The sequence below is a fragment of the Phaethon lepturus genome, unplaced genomic scaffold (assembly GCF_000687285.1).
Source record: "Phaethon lepturus isolate BGI_N335 unplaced genomic scaffold, ASM68728v1 scaffold11868, whole genome shotgun sequence".
NCBI lineage: Eukaryota > Metazoa > Chordata > Aves > Phaethontiformes > Phaethontidae > Phaethon > Phaethon lepturus.
The window spans coordinates 28,254-46,706 of NW_010556932.1; the positions used below are offsets into that span (position 1 = coordinate 28,254).

An 18,453-nucleotide genomic window follows, 5' to 3' on the forward strand; every position below is an offset into this window, starting at 1 on the left:
AGAGGGTCCAGTGATGGGCTACCAAGATGACTATGGTCCTGAAGTACATCTTCTGAAGAAACTGGGATCATTTAGCTATGCAATGGAAACCACGACCAGGAAGGTTGTTACAGACTCGGTCTTGCCAGATGACCTTATGGGCAGCAGCCAGAAACTCATCTTGGACATTCAAGCTGGACATCAGGAAAAACATGCAGCACTGGAATAGGTTGCTCACAGAGGGAGAAGGCTCTCCATCCTTGGTGGTTTTCAAGATACAACTGGAAAAAACCCACAGCTAACCTGGATCTAATCCTGGCAACTCTGTAGAGAAAGGTGGACTAGGTGATCTCCACAGGCTTCTCCCATCCAGCACCTCTGACTCCATGGTCAGTTCTCTATTACAGCATTCTCTTGGTCAGAAAACAATGCTAGCACACTCAGCCAAAGAAAAGAGTAGGAATTCCCTCTTATGAGAGCTCAGTTATACTTTAAATCTTGGTCCTCCCTACAAAAGTTATGCACACAAAATTATTTCCAAGTAGACAGCTACCAGTGTTTTCATGCACAAATAGCTGGATGTAAATATATATTAAAGAGGCCCTTCAGAACTATAAGGAGGTCTGACCGCTCTCCTTTGTTTTTAAACATCAGGACAGCCTTGCTAATATATAGTATTTGAAGGGCAGGAAGAGAAGCCAGACAAAATTTAAGAGCATGGTGCTAGCATGCCATTTAAATGCCAGAAAGAACAAAATAACTTCATTCAATATGCTGTGTAAGACTGTTCTAATTGTGCTCACCAGCATCCCAAAATAACTGAAGCAAAATCCTGATAGAAGAAACCCGATTTAAGGATTCATGGTATTAGACATTTATGTTTTAATGGTAACAGAATAATGCTATTATGGGAACATTAGATTAGGTTAACAAAACCTTATCTCCCTTCAGTAAAAGTGGGCTTCTGTGATACACCCACACAAAGTTGCAGTAAGCTACTTGATGCATCACAACTGCAATAGTAGCCACACAGTTGATATTAGGATTTGTACAAGTCTTCTCCTCTAGTGAGTGCATTCTGATATTTGGCAATGGCAACTGCTACACTTTTGGTCACCACCAGTACTAGCTTTATAACCAGATTCAGGTCCTTCTGAATCTCTAGAACTAGCTGTTCTTCCTGTCAAAAGAAATCATGTTAGACCATGTAATTATAAACGTATAAAGCAAGCACCTTCATAAAAAACTTTCATTTTTTGCACTTGTGTAAGTAAATGCAGCACAAAAAATGTTAATGAGACCCTGAGTTTATGCTGTCTTCCTCCCTCCTCCAGGCTAATCAGTCTTCTTAGTGCCTCTGACAGCCAATTAGAAACAGTTGCTACAAAGATACTGCAGTCGACAAGCTGCTCCAGGGAGATTTCAGAGCAGCTGTGAAAGGGGAATTGACTGCTGAAAGACTGCCAAACGTGAAAGGTTACAAACAGCAAAGGCAGCAGGCGGGAGGAACACAGAAAAGTAGCAAGGGAAGAACAGTCTACTTCCTTACTGGGCTTCTGCCCATGGATCTGTACCAGAGGGTAAAAGGTGCAGAAGTGACGAACTGGTTCACCAGTTACTCAGTTGATACCTGCAAACAGACTTACGTCCAGGCAGATGGTTCTTAGGGCTTGCAGGCTTAAGCTCAAACTTTATCCTAATGAGGAGGAGAATTCTTAATCTCTGTGAGCAAACTGGGTCATTCCTTACGAAACGATTGCTATGCCACGCCTGGCCACGAAGTGGTGCCATGGAGGTCAGAGGAGCTGTAACTCAACTAGCCTATGGCACCAGTCCAGCACACGTAAACTGGCAAGCTAACCTTAGGTAGGCTAACCATCTCCGATTAGCAGAAACCGATCTGGACCTTAGCAGGTTAAATAACATTGTACGATTTTGTTGAGACTTATGACAACAAGCGTTAAAGCTGGAGAAGGAATGACGTTTGAGGAATGCAGACAGAAGTAATTCCTCTTGTCAAGAGGTATGCAAGTCTTTTCTAAGAAAATGTTGAGAAAGAGCACATACAGTTTTATGTAGGTTAGACAAACCGGTCATTCCAAGAGCTCATTGGAGAGTTTGCTGAGTGAAGCAAATAAGAAATGTACCTATGGGCAAATTAAGCTTATGACTTTCAGAAAATGTATTAAAAGTTTCAAACATTTTCCATAAAACGTAAACATCTATTGTACAGCTGCAATGCAGTATTCAAATTCCAGTCTTTAAAAAGATTTGTTTAATAAATTAATAATTTTTAAAAGTACAACAGATCTGACAAGAAACGCAGGTTTATCATATATGAAGAGAAACAGTTAATATATCATGTTAAATTTTTTACCTAATAATTTCGGACTCTAGACAAAGATCAAAATACTCTAACAGAATGTGATTAATTTGCAATTCTTCCCCTCTATTTCTCTATCAAAACATCAAACAAAATGTTCTCATTAGCACAGCTGTTGCTACATGTAATGACTACAAGGCAAGATTTCATAAGAAGATATAATACCTTTTTTGCACTTTCAGGACCCGCTTCATCAAAACGAAATCTGACAATACGGAAGTCTTTGCAATAAATTATTAATTCAGTTGGATTAAATTTAAGTTTTTGGTTGGGACCAAGAACCTTCTGCTTCCTCTTGGTGTCATTCACTGTAAAGAAAACAAAAAGTTATCGGATAGTGTTTTATAAGTATACAACACAAGACTGGCTCAACAGACACCGTAATGCTGCTACCAGCGGTTTTTCATTTAATAGTACATTTCAAATGTTCAACTGAGGTAGAAAATCTATAGGTCCTCCTGTTGATCAATCTCCTTTCAAACAAGTGGCTGAATTAGTTTCCTGTATGCCCACATTATTTTTGTCCATCAACAACTTCACAAACAAGGAATTAACATGCAGTTTTCCCAAGAGCAATTTTTGCTCCCAGACAGTTAATTGTGTATGCTGCAATGCCCTTCTGATGCACAGTAATTGGCATACATGCTGGGGGGGGTTGCTTTATTTTTTTTTCTTTAACTTGGATGTATAAATAAGCGCTTCCTTACATAAAACTCAAGAATGTAAGTCTAGTAAATTGCCAGCTGGCCAACCAGACAGCCTGTGTCTCTTGGCCTATGTACCTCCTTTGCAAACAGAGAAGGTTAAGTTGTAAAAACCAAGCATCACAGAAGGCACAGAGATTTTATTTGTGGTAACTGGGAAAACTGGGGGACATAGCTGTTGAGTGACTAATTGTAGATTTGAGGACCACTAGCTACTAACTTGCTAAGAATAAGACAAGACTGAAAACTTGAGCATTTTTGTTGTCAGATATCCCAGCTATGTGTATATTGTATGTGATGCGCTTTTTGCAATCTAGCATATTTAAATGGAAGCGATTCAGATGCATGAATATTAAAAACATTGCTAACAAAATTTTGTACTGTTGTAACAGGTGTCTACCCTAGAACGCCTGTTGATTCAGTTTTAAAACCAATATAAAGACCCAACTTAATAAGTCTCCTGCACGGTACCAAGTTTTATTCAGCTTTTAAGGCTATTATCCTAATTTTAAATAAACCAAATTTTTCAAGTCAGGGAAGATTAATGACATAACATCTTTAACATCAACAATTCTGTACAACCTAACAAGCAGTTCACAGTTTTGAACTGAGTAAGTTTAAAGCCTGTCATCATACTCCACTATTTTTGACATACCTGTGACAATCTGCTCAATGCATGTTAGTGGGACATCATGTTCGCCAAGGAGGAGGTTTTTGTAATGGAATTTCTGAAACACACGAACTCATAGCCATTAATTGCAGTTCTGCAGTTTGCAACCAGACATACAGCACAACTTTGAAGAAACTATGATAAAATTCAGGCATGCCAAGACCTTGCTGACATGTACCACCCTTGCCTACTCACAGGCAATTAAAGGTTGTGGAAACAGCTCTCTTGTGCTGGTGCATGTACACCAAACAGTTTAGAAACCCCAGCGGGTTATGGAAAATAACCCCACTACTTGCACTTGAATTTACTAGCCTTAAAAATTGCTGTTAGAAATTCAACACTATGGGATGTGTAAAAACAAAACAAAACACCTCCAACTACTGCTGTAACCATAGAAAGAAAAAAATATTACTTCAGCTTTCAGAAATAAGTTTTGACAACTACATGTCAAAAATTAGATTTTAAAAGTAGCTTTGCTCAAACTTACTAACCATTACTGAATAAGCATTTATCTACTTTCAGAGCTTTACCCATACCTAGTTAATGGAGTGTTTCTTTTAAAAGCCCAAAATGAAAGTGAAAACTCTACTGAAAATAACATACAGCTCGCAACTTGGATTTCCAAACGGTGCTCTGTATGCTGCTCTGTTCAAAAACTGATAGAGGTTTTGAATGGCACATGTTAAGCTTTGACAAAGACTTGGTCTCTTTCTCCCCTTTCCTTGTTGCTTCATCTACAATGAAAACTCATTTCATGGTTACTTTGTCCTCCATCAGTAATAATGGCCAATAAAACTTGGACACATTAAAGGCTTTGCTGATCCGATGCTCGTCTAGTCACAGGAACATTTGCAATTATATCTTCAAGGAGGACCGTGCTTTTATACAATTCCTGCTTTGCCTTTTGTAAAACCACTTCCCAATAAAGCCTCCACAGACAGAGGTAAATAGAGCCGGCTGTACTTCATACCAAACTTGCTCTGTTCTGATATTCTCAGTGAAAGGATGGAATAGCAACACATTCAGAACAGGACAGTGGAACCTCATCATTCAGCCTGCTTTGTTTTAGAAGGCATCATATTTATATCAGATATGAGGCAGATTCACTGTATTCTAATTAAATCCATTTTAGCTCTATCACACTTGTTGCCATGATGTAGCAACGTGAACAATAACAAACCTGTAGTGGCATTGGATCATCCGTAATAAAGGAAATCTTGAAGTTAGTGCAAACCAATTTGCCCCACAGGTCATACTGACTTGTATCTGTTGCGATGCATTTTCTTACAAAATTTACTTCATTTACCACAATTTCACCTAAAACAGAAAAAGGGGAGGGGAAAAGAGAAACTTATATAAATCTTGCAGGTACAACAATTCAAAGTCTGTAGTACCCAGAAACCCCTAACTCTTTACTTGTTTCAAATTATATACCTCTTCTGGGTAAACCTGGCATTTAACTAACACCACACCAGGGGGAAGGGGCCGGGGGGAAGGGACTACTTTTCCAAAACAGACAACATTGTGTAGTAGTTAAAAAAAAAAAAACAAACCACACCACTTTCTTTATACTCAGACATAAAATTCTGCAATTCTTCACTATTAATAATTCATTGCTTTGGACAACACTGTCCTTTAAACAGAGGCATACATTCATGTATTTCAGCTACTATTTATTTTAAAAACTGCAATTAGCTGGCCATTGTTAAGTACTCTAGAGAGTTTTATGAACTTCATGAAGTCAGAATGATCAATCCACACCTACTTTTTGCATTTATAAACAGATTTTCAGGTGATTTCATAAAAGAAAAACCAGAACACAAACACATTAAACACTCCTCACCATCTCAAAGTTTCTACTGTGACCATCTAATGAAGGAGACCAACCATTTCCTTTTGCAAAACAGAATATCCAAATCAAGAAAAAATTTTTATGCTAATTCATCTGGGATAAGCTATGAAATAAAAAAGCATACAGGCAAATGAGATGACGTCCATTTAAAAAGAAAAAGTAAATCACTATACATAATGTTACTTTTTAGTTCCACAACAGAGGTTTCTGAAAGCTAAATAGTAACTTCATTCTTACTTCAGGAAATTAACTTGGTCATTTATTTTACTCCTGTACGGGGCTTTCACTTCTTTCATCAGCTCAACCACCTCCTGCTGCTGCTGTCTACCATAAGTAGCGTGGAAGTGTGTTCAAGAAAAAAAAAATGTCATTTTTATACTAGCCATAGGTTTTTGTTTAAAAAAGACTAAGGATAAAGATTGCTAAAGCCTAATTTGCTTGTAATAGGTTGGGCATACTTAGTCACAGTTGCCTGAAATATCATTTCAGTGTGTCCTATGCTTTTCAAGAACACAGTCAGTTCTTTGGGTGACTATAACGGCAGTAATCCATTATCTGCACGCTCAGTGAATATGGATACAGCTTTGAATAAGTCTCCCATCCGTCTCCTGATCTAGAGAAGGCATTTTCCTCACATCGTTATCACTGCACCCAAGTAACCATACATTCAAAGAACTGTCTTTAGCATCACAAACACTTGAGCAGAAACGCACCTTTTGCTAGTCTTGAGACCCAGCCTCTGCACACGCTCCTCATCCTAAGCTATTTAGCTAAGCTGCCCTACTAGCTCTGCTGCCCCTAATATGATTAGGCATGAGCCTGGAAGTCACTAAGAGCAGCAGCAGAGTCCCTGCTTTTAGTTCAGTTGTGATAAACTGCTACAAGAATTTCTTGGACTAACTCTGTAGCCTTGAGCTGGCAGAATGATGTTGAGTGTTCTGGGACCATCTGAAGATGTAAGGGGACAAGTTTCTTTGACTGTGGTTATGATATACATGCATAATCTATGCCAGAAGTGCTGGAGCTTTAAAGTCTTTTCTCAAACATTACTAAACTGTGGTTAAATAAGTTTTTGAATTTAAAAAAATAATCAGATTCTGACAGCTTCAGTACAAATAGTTAAAGTTCAGCCAAGTCCACAGCAATTGAAAACAATGTCTTATAATGGGGTACATGAGAACGACAAGCCCTATTTCCATTTAAACATTGTAATGAAAATGTTTCAATACTTTCAGCAGAGAGTCTGGCCTGAAGCTTCATAATGCCCAGCATTTTTTCTAATAAGCTATTTACTTAAATAACTGCAAAAGCCCAAGCTATATATTAAAGCAATTCCTTCTCATAGTTGGCGTTAATCTTCAGCTATTCAATGTCAAGTTCTCAGTCACATTCTACCTGTGAAGCCTCTCCTCGCCACAGTCAGTTGTTCTAAACCTAAGCAGTTCTTATTCTTCCCTCTCTCAGTACCTCCAGTGTATCACTGCATTTTTAAGTGCAACTTCCATAAGTATTTTTTCCCCCTATATAATATTCTCTTACGTGTTATCAAGTGTAACATTTTTTTAGTCATACAGGAGACACTTTTGCTAAAATCACAAATTACTATTACTAAACTATTTCAGTACTTCATATCTTTGATGCTACAAAGCATAGGTAGAGAAGAGATCCATTACAGCTCTCAGGCAAACTTCTTCAATTTGAATCTACTACAGTTTAGAACATGCCTGCTACATCATTCTCTTTACCAAAGCCAGTCCTTTTTACTTTCCTCCTCCATTCTTGATAATTGTGCGGCTACACTACAACATGTTAATACTAATCCTATTTTAGTGCAACTTCATCTATTCTCATTTCATCCAACACAAACACATTCTGGATTTTTTGGCCTAGCTTCTCTTTTGCACTCAAGTTTACAGCCTTAACACAAAACCGTCAGTTTTGAACCTGAGTACTATAACATGGCAAGACAGAGACTACCTGCATACAGATTTCAACCAAAGGGCTTAAACATTTACAATGAAGCATGAGAAAGTTTGCAATGCAAATTTAATACAGTTTTCAAAAGCCTCTAGAAACTGAACTTTTTTGTTTTTTAAACGCAGGTTTGGAATTTTATATTGACCTGGCTTTTATCCCTCATTTGGACATCTATAATGAGCAATACAAGAAGGTACAAACCTTCCAAACTTAACTCAAATTTCAGAAAGTAGATAAACAATGTAAGTAGTACATGTTGGTCTTGCACAATGATGCCTTCTTGTATTGGTAGTTGAGTAGGTGAATTTTCTACACAAGTGTCAACAACAGAGCTATTCAGAGATATTACACTGCACATTTTTACAATGTAGCTGCTGCTTTTTTCCAGTAAACAGTCACAAGCTGTTCCAGACACGGAACAGCAGTCAACACTTCCATGTGACTCGAACACTCAAAGAATGATCTCAGGAGACAAGAGCAGTTTGTTTAAACTCTGACAGGAAACCAGAAGAAAAATTACAGGTTGCCACCCTTATGTATAAAGCCTAATCATGTTTAATAAAAATATTTCTACATTGAACACATGAATCACAAAAACAACACAAGAGAGTGAAGGATCTATCTAGCTAATACACCTTTCACTTAACACACAGCCTCAGAAACAGGAAAAATTCTGCTAAACCTCCCCAAGGCACATGCACTTTGACTGCTTTGTATTTTGGATGTTAAGAGACTTCATGGTGTATATCTAATCCAGCATAATGCATTACCCACTACAATCCAAATAAAACTCAGAAAGCAGAGCATGCATGCATGGGAATTGGAGACAAAGGCATGACTAAAAATGCTGAACTCAGCGATCAGCAGAACGAGCGATCAATAGGTACCACAGTTGCTGTGCAACAGCACCAATTTTGTCTCCCCAGCCTGCAGTCATACACTAAGTGAGTCTGGCCTAGGCTCCAGGGCAATTTATTTCTGCAAAATTTGAGAACACAATGGCTAATCAGTAACATCCTAAAATAAAGGATGTTCTGCACCATTTTGGCTACTACTGAACAATATTTTTGTCATTTTTGGTGCCATGCCCCACAGGATCAAGTTTAATTTGTTTATCTTATGAAGGTAGTAATTTGTAACTTACTATCAGGAACTCTGGATCTAATAACCTGCATACATGCAGATCACACAAAATATCTCAAAAATGTTCTTAGCTTTTTTGTGTATTTTGTGTCAACTTTATCACTATTTGTTGCCCTTATCAATAACAGGGCAATCAGACCATAAGGAAATTTGATAGATCTGAAAAACTATGCAAGAGCTGCCAGAATTAGCACTGCATTAGAACTTGTAATTGGAAATTTCCATATTTTCTCTAGACACAAGGGTCTGGATTCTTTGTAGCAGTAGGAGATGCATAAATAATCCTTTCACCCATATACCCAGTTCTCTGGTGTTTGCTATTTTAAGATTCTGTATTATTTTAGCTTAAAATTCAAGAAACATGCCAAAGAACGAGATCAAGTAATTTCCAGGTTTTCAGTTGCTCACTGGAGCAGCTGACAAACCCCTCCACCCAAAAAACTGTTTCTAGCACAGTTTTGCTGCCTATGAATACAGAATACAGAAGGAATACAGCACAATAGCGTATCTTAAAACCTTAGTTTTCAGGAAAGAAGGATGACTGAAAAGGATGACTGAATAGTACTGGGACCACAACCTTACTAATGCACGAGGGGGAACAGACTGAACAGTATTCAACAAATCTAACAATACTGACTGAATAGAAAAATGTTGCACAGTGAAATAAGGTAACTGAGCAGTTTAAAAGGCGACATATTTATACTGTATCCTGTGTGTATACATATACACACATCTCCATGCATAGAGACAGAGCATGTGTGCACATGCATACATATATATGTTAAAATGCTATTTCTAGCACATTAATAACCTGACACTCGCTAGAGGCAATGAATGCCTGCAATCAGACTCCATAAATGAATAATACAGGCTCAAGAGGTTTGCAGGTACCCTACATGTTGCTAAGGAAAATTTTCAATGCTGTACTAGAAGCATAAGAATAGATTTATTAGTATAAGCTTTCTTTAATGAGCACTGAAGTTCTAAATCAAGATCTGAATATGTTTAGTGTTCAAAGTCTAATAGATATAAAGACAATAGAGGGTATTAAGTACTTAGGCAGTCACGCAATTCCTACCTAAATTCATAAAAACCTAGCACTTCGAATATACTTAGGAAACTAAACCCCTGTTCCTCATTTATAATGCTGATGGTGATTATATCCAATTAAGAAAACAGAAAAACAGCCTGTTTAAGTGAAAGATAGTCTAAAAAGTTCACAATAGAAAAGCTAAATTTAATTCAAGTAGCCATTTAACCATTAAAAATGCACATTAATGAGTTCACTTGTATTTAGAAAGATCTAAATCTGCTCCCAAATAACTGGCAAATAACAGACTTCTGTAAATTTCTGAGTAAGAATTTCCAGTAAAAACTTCATTAATAAGTAACTCAACATCTTCACCCATTCAGCTGCCTTTTCTTAGCTGTTCTCTTGCAGAGGGAATACCAAAATTGAATGTTTATTAGTATGCGCCCAGCATTTAGATGTAAATGTCTCTAATCCACTTGTAAATGAATCTTTTGTTCAGTGTGCTCAATCACTTCCAAACTTAAGAAAAAAGCATTTGTAAACTCATGAAATAATGTTCTTTTATCTCTTTTCTGATTTTCATGAGCTCACAATGTATTTAAGGATTTAAGGTACGTGAAAACAAAATCCTGCACACTATTGTAGGTATCGGCCATCTTCCCCTCCTTATTTTCCAATACATTCACTATTAGTCAAAAAATAGACTACATTCAATTTTCTGTACACCTGCTGAAAGCAAAAAAATAAAAACAAAGTAAAAATGTTGTTCCAAAAGGACAGCTCAATACTGTGATTATTGGGGAATGCAAAACAATTTGGATATATTCCATTTGCATTAATTTTTAACAGGAAAACCTGGAATTTCTGTCAAAAAACAACTCTAACCACTGCTTGGAGAGTGGTGTGTTTTAAATGCACAGTATCAAAAAGAGCTTGCTTTGCCAACCTGATTAGAAAAATTATTAAAATATCACATATGAAGATTACACAGTTTCTCTAGAGTTCTAACTAACAGAAAAAAAGAAAGAGCATGACAAGAGCTTACATAAATTTTTGGAAAAGCTCAATAAGGAAAAAAGTAAAGATTTCTCAGTAAAAGTCTTCAAAGAACAACTATTCTTTCCCCACGCACAATAACAAGATTAAAACCAGTATTTGTCCAATGATGGTTAACCTTTGTGAACCTCGTAAAAGAAACCGACCACAGGAAGGATCTGAAAAGGTACTACTTTTCTGAACCAGGATGGGATGCTCCACAAAAACTTCACCTGCGGCCCAGAAATGCAGTGAAGGACACAAGAACATAGAGCAGACAACCAACAGGAGTTCACATGGCAAGAAGGGAACATACATCACAAGCAAGGCTCTCATTAGCAACTAGATCCAAAACAAAGTATTGCAGTACATTAAAAAGCTGACCATGCTTAAAGTGTTGCTTTAATCCATCAATTTGCATTACCCCTAAAACGGAAAAAAAAAAAATCCGTATTGAACATTCATTCCCACCTCAACCCTTGTGCTGGCACTGCCATTTGTGAAAGACCTTGTTAGTCACATCAGAGAACTGATCCAGTTGAAAATACTTCTAACCATGTATTTTTTCTTCCTTTTTTGTCAGTCCTGGTTTCATCTGAATTAGCTCTCTAATCTGACTTGTTCTGTGGTTGCACAAAAAAGTGTCAGCACCAAGTAGGTAACTGGAACACACACCTGTGATGAGAAAAATGGAATAATAAACAGCTCCTCTTGGCATCAGTATGTACTTTTAGGCCAAATTAAAATAACCCTCTCACCAACCCCCCCAAATAAGTTTCAGCAATTATTTGGTCAGAGTTCCATAATGCAAACAATAGACAAGCCAGTGAGGAGGAAGAGTGTTTTGTGTTTTGCATATTTTTAGCCTGGCTACAGAAACTACAGATTCCCAAAGCCTGACTTTGCCTAAACAATATAATCAGTAACAATTTGAGAGGACTGTGGTTTTCAGCCTGTTATTTTAGAACTATGTCACCAATACAAGTTACAGAAGCTGTGCTGAACTTGTAATACATTACTGGGTCTAGCATAAATTACTCAGCTTTGGTTTAATAAATAAATCAATACAGAAACAAGTGTTCCTTACAGATCAGCTCACTGAAGACTTACTTCATTGGAAGCAAATTTAGTTGCCCAGAGACAAAGACCCCAGTAGTCTGGTCAGCTGACAATTCAGAACTTACGTTAACATTTTATCCCATTTCTGGACATTAATAACTGATGGCATTAAATATATGTGGGACAGAGTGGGCAGAAACTAATTACTTTGGAGCTGTTTTGCAGAATGCACATGCAGAAACATCAAAATATTTAATTTTAAAGCATGGTCATCCTTCTACCTTTAAAGAAAGTTTTCCATATTGCCCTATAGCTAATCTCTTGCAAATAGGAAAGTATTTTTGTAGATATTTACAAATACTTAAAATATATTACTAGTCAGAAACTTTAAGAAATGCCCTCTATGTATTCAAAACAAAGAAGGCAGAACAAACTGACTCCATCCAGTAAAATCCACTTGTATGACTGTATCTGGAACTTAGATTCGACATGCAGACTGCCTTGGTAGTACTTATATGATGCCAACTCTTAAAAAAAGCAAAACCAAAAATAAAACAAGCAGTTAACTGAACCCAAACCATGCCTGAAAATTTACTTTGAGTCAAACAAACAAAAAAGCTATAATAGAAAAGAGAATTTGCTATATACTTACTGTAAGTGATGCCTCTAAATAGAAGTCAAAGGCTTGGTTCATTTTAAAACTTCTTGCACTACGGAAGATTAGTTTGCAGAAAGCTGCTGTTTCAGATTTCAAATCTAGAATTTGAGGCTCTCATAGTTTATTTAAATAAAACTTTCAGTAATCTTCTTAATGTAGACAAAAAAAATTCTACTTTAGAAGAGCTTTATGGGATTGTATTACTTTGCAAACGGCCATTCTGAAACATTGAAAATAATTTCATGCTCTTGTATGACACCAACTCCTGAAAATGAGTTGAAATTACAAAAGCTATTTCACTTACTGGTCTAATATCACACAGTAACTTTAAAAACAAACTTGTAGAGTTTCCCCTCCCCTGTGGAGGGGAAAAAACCCTAACTCTGCAATATGAGGTCTTAATCAGCTGCACAATGAATAAGAAAACCTTGGGTAGCACACCACAACTGGAAGTAAGAATCAGCAACTGAATATGCTTTGGAAACAATCAGAAATGGACTCCATGCAAGTTCTATTCAGTTATTACCAGCACTGATAGGCTACCACTACTCATCATCAACAGATGAGGATGCTTAACAGATCAAGCAATACCTACTTGAATATCAACAACTCATTCCAGAAATATACATGGGAAAAAAGCACTGACAATAAACAGCACTACTGCTTGAATCAGGCAATTAAACAATCCCAGTTTCCCCTTCGAGGTATTAAGCCAAAATGATTCCTAATACACAAGAAAAGCAGACCTGACAAGTCTCTGGAGTTAAGCATTAACCTCACTAACTCGGTCTCCATTTCTTACCACCGCCACTCCCCCGCCCCGTCACAGCACAAGCATCATGCACTCACACTGCAGCACCATGCCCTCTGCTCTCCATCTCTGGGACACCACAAACCAAATGAAAGTGCCAAGAAAGAGGCACAGGGGTTCAAAGCAGTCAGGATTAAACGTACCTGGGATACTAATACACAAGGGTGCCTCACCAAAAAGTGTACTTCCCTTCTATCACAAGATGTGTTGCAGCTGCTCTGGAACACATGACTTAATGTACTAAGGATTTGCAGAAAAAAAAAAAAAGAGCCAGGAGCTAGCTTCCAAGAGAATCAGGCACTTCTAAAGGATTAAAACTTTCCATGACACAGTCTTAAAAACCTCCCACAATTAAATTTCTACAGCCAGTTGCCTATCTAAGGGCACATGTATACAAAAAAGCAAATCAAAATGCAGGTGGTAAAGCCAATTAGATGGGCATTATTAGATAAAAGTGAAATATATCCAGCAGCAAGTATCTTGAACACGATATGTAATTCCACCTCAACAAGAACACAGCACATCTGGAAAATGTTCAGAGGTACTCAAAAGGATGATTAAAGATATGGAAAGCCTGCTTCTCAGGACCGAGACAACTAAGTTAGAGAAGCAAAACAGAGCGGACATACGACACAAGTCTGAAAATCATGAATCACATGGAATGGGGGCATACAGCTTGATGTTTGCTGTGTCATACAAGAACTAGGATTTATCGAAAGAAACTAGATGGTGGCAAGGTCAGAACAAAAAAATAAATGTAGTTTGTAACAGCATATAATTAAATTGCTGAACTACTTGCCAGATGAAGCCATGCGTGATAGACGTTTACACAGCTATGGAAAGCAATTGGATAAATTAATCTAAGAAAAATCCAGCGAGAAGAATGAAATACAATAGCACTGACTCTACGATGCTCCGTAACTGTGCAGTTGGATCTCCCCACTACCTTACTCCAAGAGGAGAATCCCCATGCCACACACTGAAGGAAGCAGGGAGAGCAGAATGAGCAGCTGGGAGTGCTGCTTGTCCTGTTCTGTCTTCCTACATGCCTGCTGGCAGCCACCGTCAGCAAGAGGTGACATCTGATCCAGTCCGGCTGTACTTATGACCATTTATAAACCCACCATGAGTGTCATCACACACCTATGACTGCACTGAAGTTGACTTCTACGATCTGACCACGAAACACTGCGCAGACACAAGAGACTATGAGTACTGCTTTGCAACAGCAGCTCACCACCAATATTCCCTTAACTTGCCTTAAAGTGAGCAATTCCTACAGATAAAAAAAATACTACTCTAACTCAGTTTACTTCTATAATTTCACTGTATAAAGTTTTAAAAACAAGAACAACTAAACCATTTCTAGCTGTTTTGTAAAAACTTCCAGGTACTAACTTAACCTAACCTACTAGCAAATTAGTGTATTGAGCAACACTTTAAAATAATTACAAGTGGGTATTAAAATTTGGGAGGAACAATCCTTTCCTCACACTTAATCAGATGTTCCATTAGTTACATAATCACCTGCAGAACATCCTGTGTGAGCAACAGTGAGGACCTTTTCGCCTGATCTTGCCTAAACCACACTGCAGCACTGCTTGCAGTATTGCATTGCAGTTATGTCATACAATTTTTTTTGTATGCTTAAGTCAATGTCTGAAAAATGCTACAGATGTTGTGGAAAACAGGCTGCAATGGACTACCAGAACAAAACACACCTTCAAGTTTAACAACTTTAACTTCATTCTCCCCTGAAGCACACAAGCTAATTCCCCAAAAGCCAGGCAAGGCACTTGAACAGACTGGTAGACTATCTGCTATTTCTCTATTTTCCCCTCTTTGACATGCTTATAAAACATGCTATGCAAACAAAGGAAAAAAAAGTGAAACTGTTACACAGGCCAACTCTCCAACTCAGTCTGCAAAAACTCTTGATCAGAAAGCTACACTAGGAGAACAGAACTGCAGAAAGAAAAGACAATGCATTTTTATAACTCCATCTTAAACCTACATCATGTATTTTGGAATGAAATTATACCAGATTCTATAAAATTATTTGGTTTTCCCTACTGCAGCATCAATGTTGCACTTACAACCAAAGTTTTTACTTGCTTTAAATTATGTTTGTTGCTTTTCCTAATACACCACCCTCCCCAAGGCACACAGTTCCATGAGAACACAGACTTTTTTTCCAAAAGGTGAATAGGTGAATCTCTTTTCCTCTGGCCACCAGAGGAAACTTTAATAACAAACTCTACAGGTTAAGAGTTTATTCCAATGTAAATTGCAATTTTTAATTTTTTATTTTTTTTTTTAATAAAAACCTCACCATTTTGTAACCTGACTCATTATTTCTATGTCTGGAACATAACCTCCACTGCACAGAAACACAATTAGACAGTAGGGTATTTAGCTACTTTGGAATTTCAATTTCAGTAAGCTACTCCCTCAAAGTGACTATGTTTTAGGAATCAAAAGCTTAATACAACTACTTGCAGTTTTCAAAAACTACTAAAGCCAGTAACTATGTGTGCTAATAGAATTTAATTCCAAAAGAACTCCTTAAAAACTCCACCAATTAAAAAAAGCATAATAAATGTTCATCCACTCAGGTTTAACTCTGTTCCTGAGGGCAAACGCAATTTCACACAACTATTAAGGATGGGATATTAGGAATACCATACTCAAACTGTACTTGCAAGGGAGTGCAAGTCAGCCTTAATATAATTAAATGACTTGGAATTTGGCCAGAAACTTGGGTTATGACAAATCCAAAAGCCAGTCTATCCAACAGTACAATGTGTACTTGTTTATATACTTTCCTACTGCACCATTTTGTGATAGAAGCAATGAATGTGTTTAGGCCAGTGCTTAACTTTAAACAGGAAGAAGTTAATTTAAGTAATTTTAAATAAGTCACTTCTAAACCCCTCCCCACCTTCATTCAGACAGGCGCTTACAAAAAATGAGAAGATCTTGTCAGAGCTATTCTGTGGCTGTACAGGGCAGTGAATTCTATTATGAAGTAATTCAAAATAACACCTTTGAATGATATGGAGGTGGAAATTTTAACCCTGTGGCGAGTCATACTCTTCGAGTCAGTTTCTGTATAACCTGGGGCAAATTACTACAAGTGTCCCAAAAGCCATCAAATGCCAATTTCAAAGATAGTGTAGACAGGGGAAATGATCCAAACATGGGAGAAATATAAGCCAGTTGAGAAAAGCAAACGCAGACAGCACTATTTTACATGTACTTCAGTGTTTCACAAATAATGAACAAACCACACCGCAAAAAGCTACTGCACAGAAGTTGTTTTCTGTAACTGTTCATGCACACGTCCCACAGTAAAGGCAAGACGTGTTACATTTTGAGAAAAGCAATCTTGTACTGCCTTGCATTTTCTGTGGAATGTCTCAGAGAAGAACATGCAGTCACTTCCTTGTGAGTCAAAGACCTTGGATGAATATCAACTGCAACACAACCAATAAGATGCCAAGTGGTAAGCAGAAGTTTTGCAAGCATAAAAATATTACTGTATTTCAAATACCAAGCAATCTTAGCAATGTATTTTAGGGCACTTATGCCTCAAGCACAATCTGTATTATTTTGTTTCATGAAGAGTTTCCGTCAGTTGTTATTTACTCTTTCAGTTGAAACTCTTCCACAATATTTCAGCTTCTTAAGTTTAAGGTACTTCACTGGACTATATGACATATCAATTAGTACTGCTTAATTAACAACAGTCCCATACGAAGCAGTAACCGAAATATTTTTTTAAGAGTAACTTGTTTATTCTATTGATCACTTTGAAAGTTCACGTTTTATCAACTTAGACAACATGACAGCAATAGCTTCCTACATTAGTATGTATGTGTTAACTCATATTTATTAACACACAAAAACTGAATGCTAAGAAGTAAAACAGAATGGCATACTGCATTTTAACTAAGTTACCCTTAGAAACAGCAAGCCAGATTTATGACTGTGATGTACAGTTTGCAACGAAAGTAACCTTGAGAACAGTAGATTGTTCCTTTGGGATCTGAAAAAGGCTTTTAGAAATCCTCATTGATCAAAATGTCACTTACCAAAGATTATTTCTTATTTAAAAAATGGAAGTCAGGAATACCCTACATTTTTATAAATATTTAATTATGAACAACAATAAAAACATCACTTTTCTCATTCACACACTAAACCTATGCAGAATAACCTTTTTAAAGACACTTACAAATTCCAAAATTACATAACAGGAATAAAGATGGCATTAGAAGTTTTCCAACACAGAAGTCAAGCATACCTACCTACTGGAAATTCTATGAATATTTTCCTTTAAAATAAAGGAAGACTACAACACATGCTATGATAGTGGGTTCTGCACACAGGTGAGGGTCTGACTATCTGACAAAAATATAATTATTAGTAGTCTTCCAAAAGGCGTCATAAACATTACAAAATTTACAACGGTTTCATTTCAAATACTCACAATAAAATCAAGATATTATTTTACACATACTAAAGCATTATATAGGCAAGTTTGCCTACGCATTTATTTAGTGTTTCAAGCAGGTTAGAACAATTTTCTACAAATGCAAATATCATTAGATTTTCTTTTCAGAAGTTACGTTCCCTCAAGGAACATGCTAAGATTAAGATATATATTGATATATATCAATAATCACAATAAAACAGGGAAAACCATTTACATTTTACCAATTCTTTTTTAATAAACAAAAGGCTTAAATATATCCCTGTTGAGGTATCTGCCCAATTCCTGATTTATGCCTACCTGGCAGAAGTACTGGTTCCAGTTTTTTAATCCTTGGTTCTGAAGCTATATGGTCTTCAGCCTAGAGAGAAGACAAATTATAGTTTACTTAAGAACCAGAAACTACCTGTACAAACAAAAGTTCTTCTTTTAACTTAAAAAGTTGATCTTAAAGAGCCAGGATCCAATCAAGCAACAGTTTTCCATAAATACATTGACATTTTTGTGTACATGTAGCTTTGTACCAAAAGAATGATATAATATTTAAAATGTTTAACTAATTGTGTAATCTAGGCTATAACAGGTCACAGGATGAACAAAAAACAATTTGACTTGACATTCCACAAAGTCTCAAGTCCTACAACAAGATTGACA

General features: G+C 36.9%; 1 protein-coding gene across 1 annotated transcript in view; it reads right to left on the bottom strand.

Moving 5' to 3' along the window:
* Positions 1–18,160, bottom strand: part of MTMR10 (myotubularin related protein 10) — a gene marked incomplete at its 5' end in the record, with an annotated part of 35,908 nt that extends 17,748 nt beyond the window's left edge. Inside the window, 4 exons of the mRNA XM_010292608.1 lie at positions 2,528–2,670; positions 3,722–3,794; positions 4,917–5,053; positions 18,100–18,160. Coding sequence (XP_010290910.1) covers positions 2,528–2,670; positions 3,722–3,794; positions 4,917–5,053; positions 18,100–18,160 — 414 coding nt within the window. The remainder of the gene's footprint in view (positions 1–2,527; positions 2,671–3,721; positions 3,795–4,916; positions 5,054–18,099) is intronic.
* Positions 18,161–18,453: the final 293 nt, after the last annotated feature.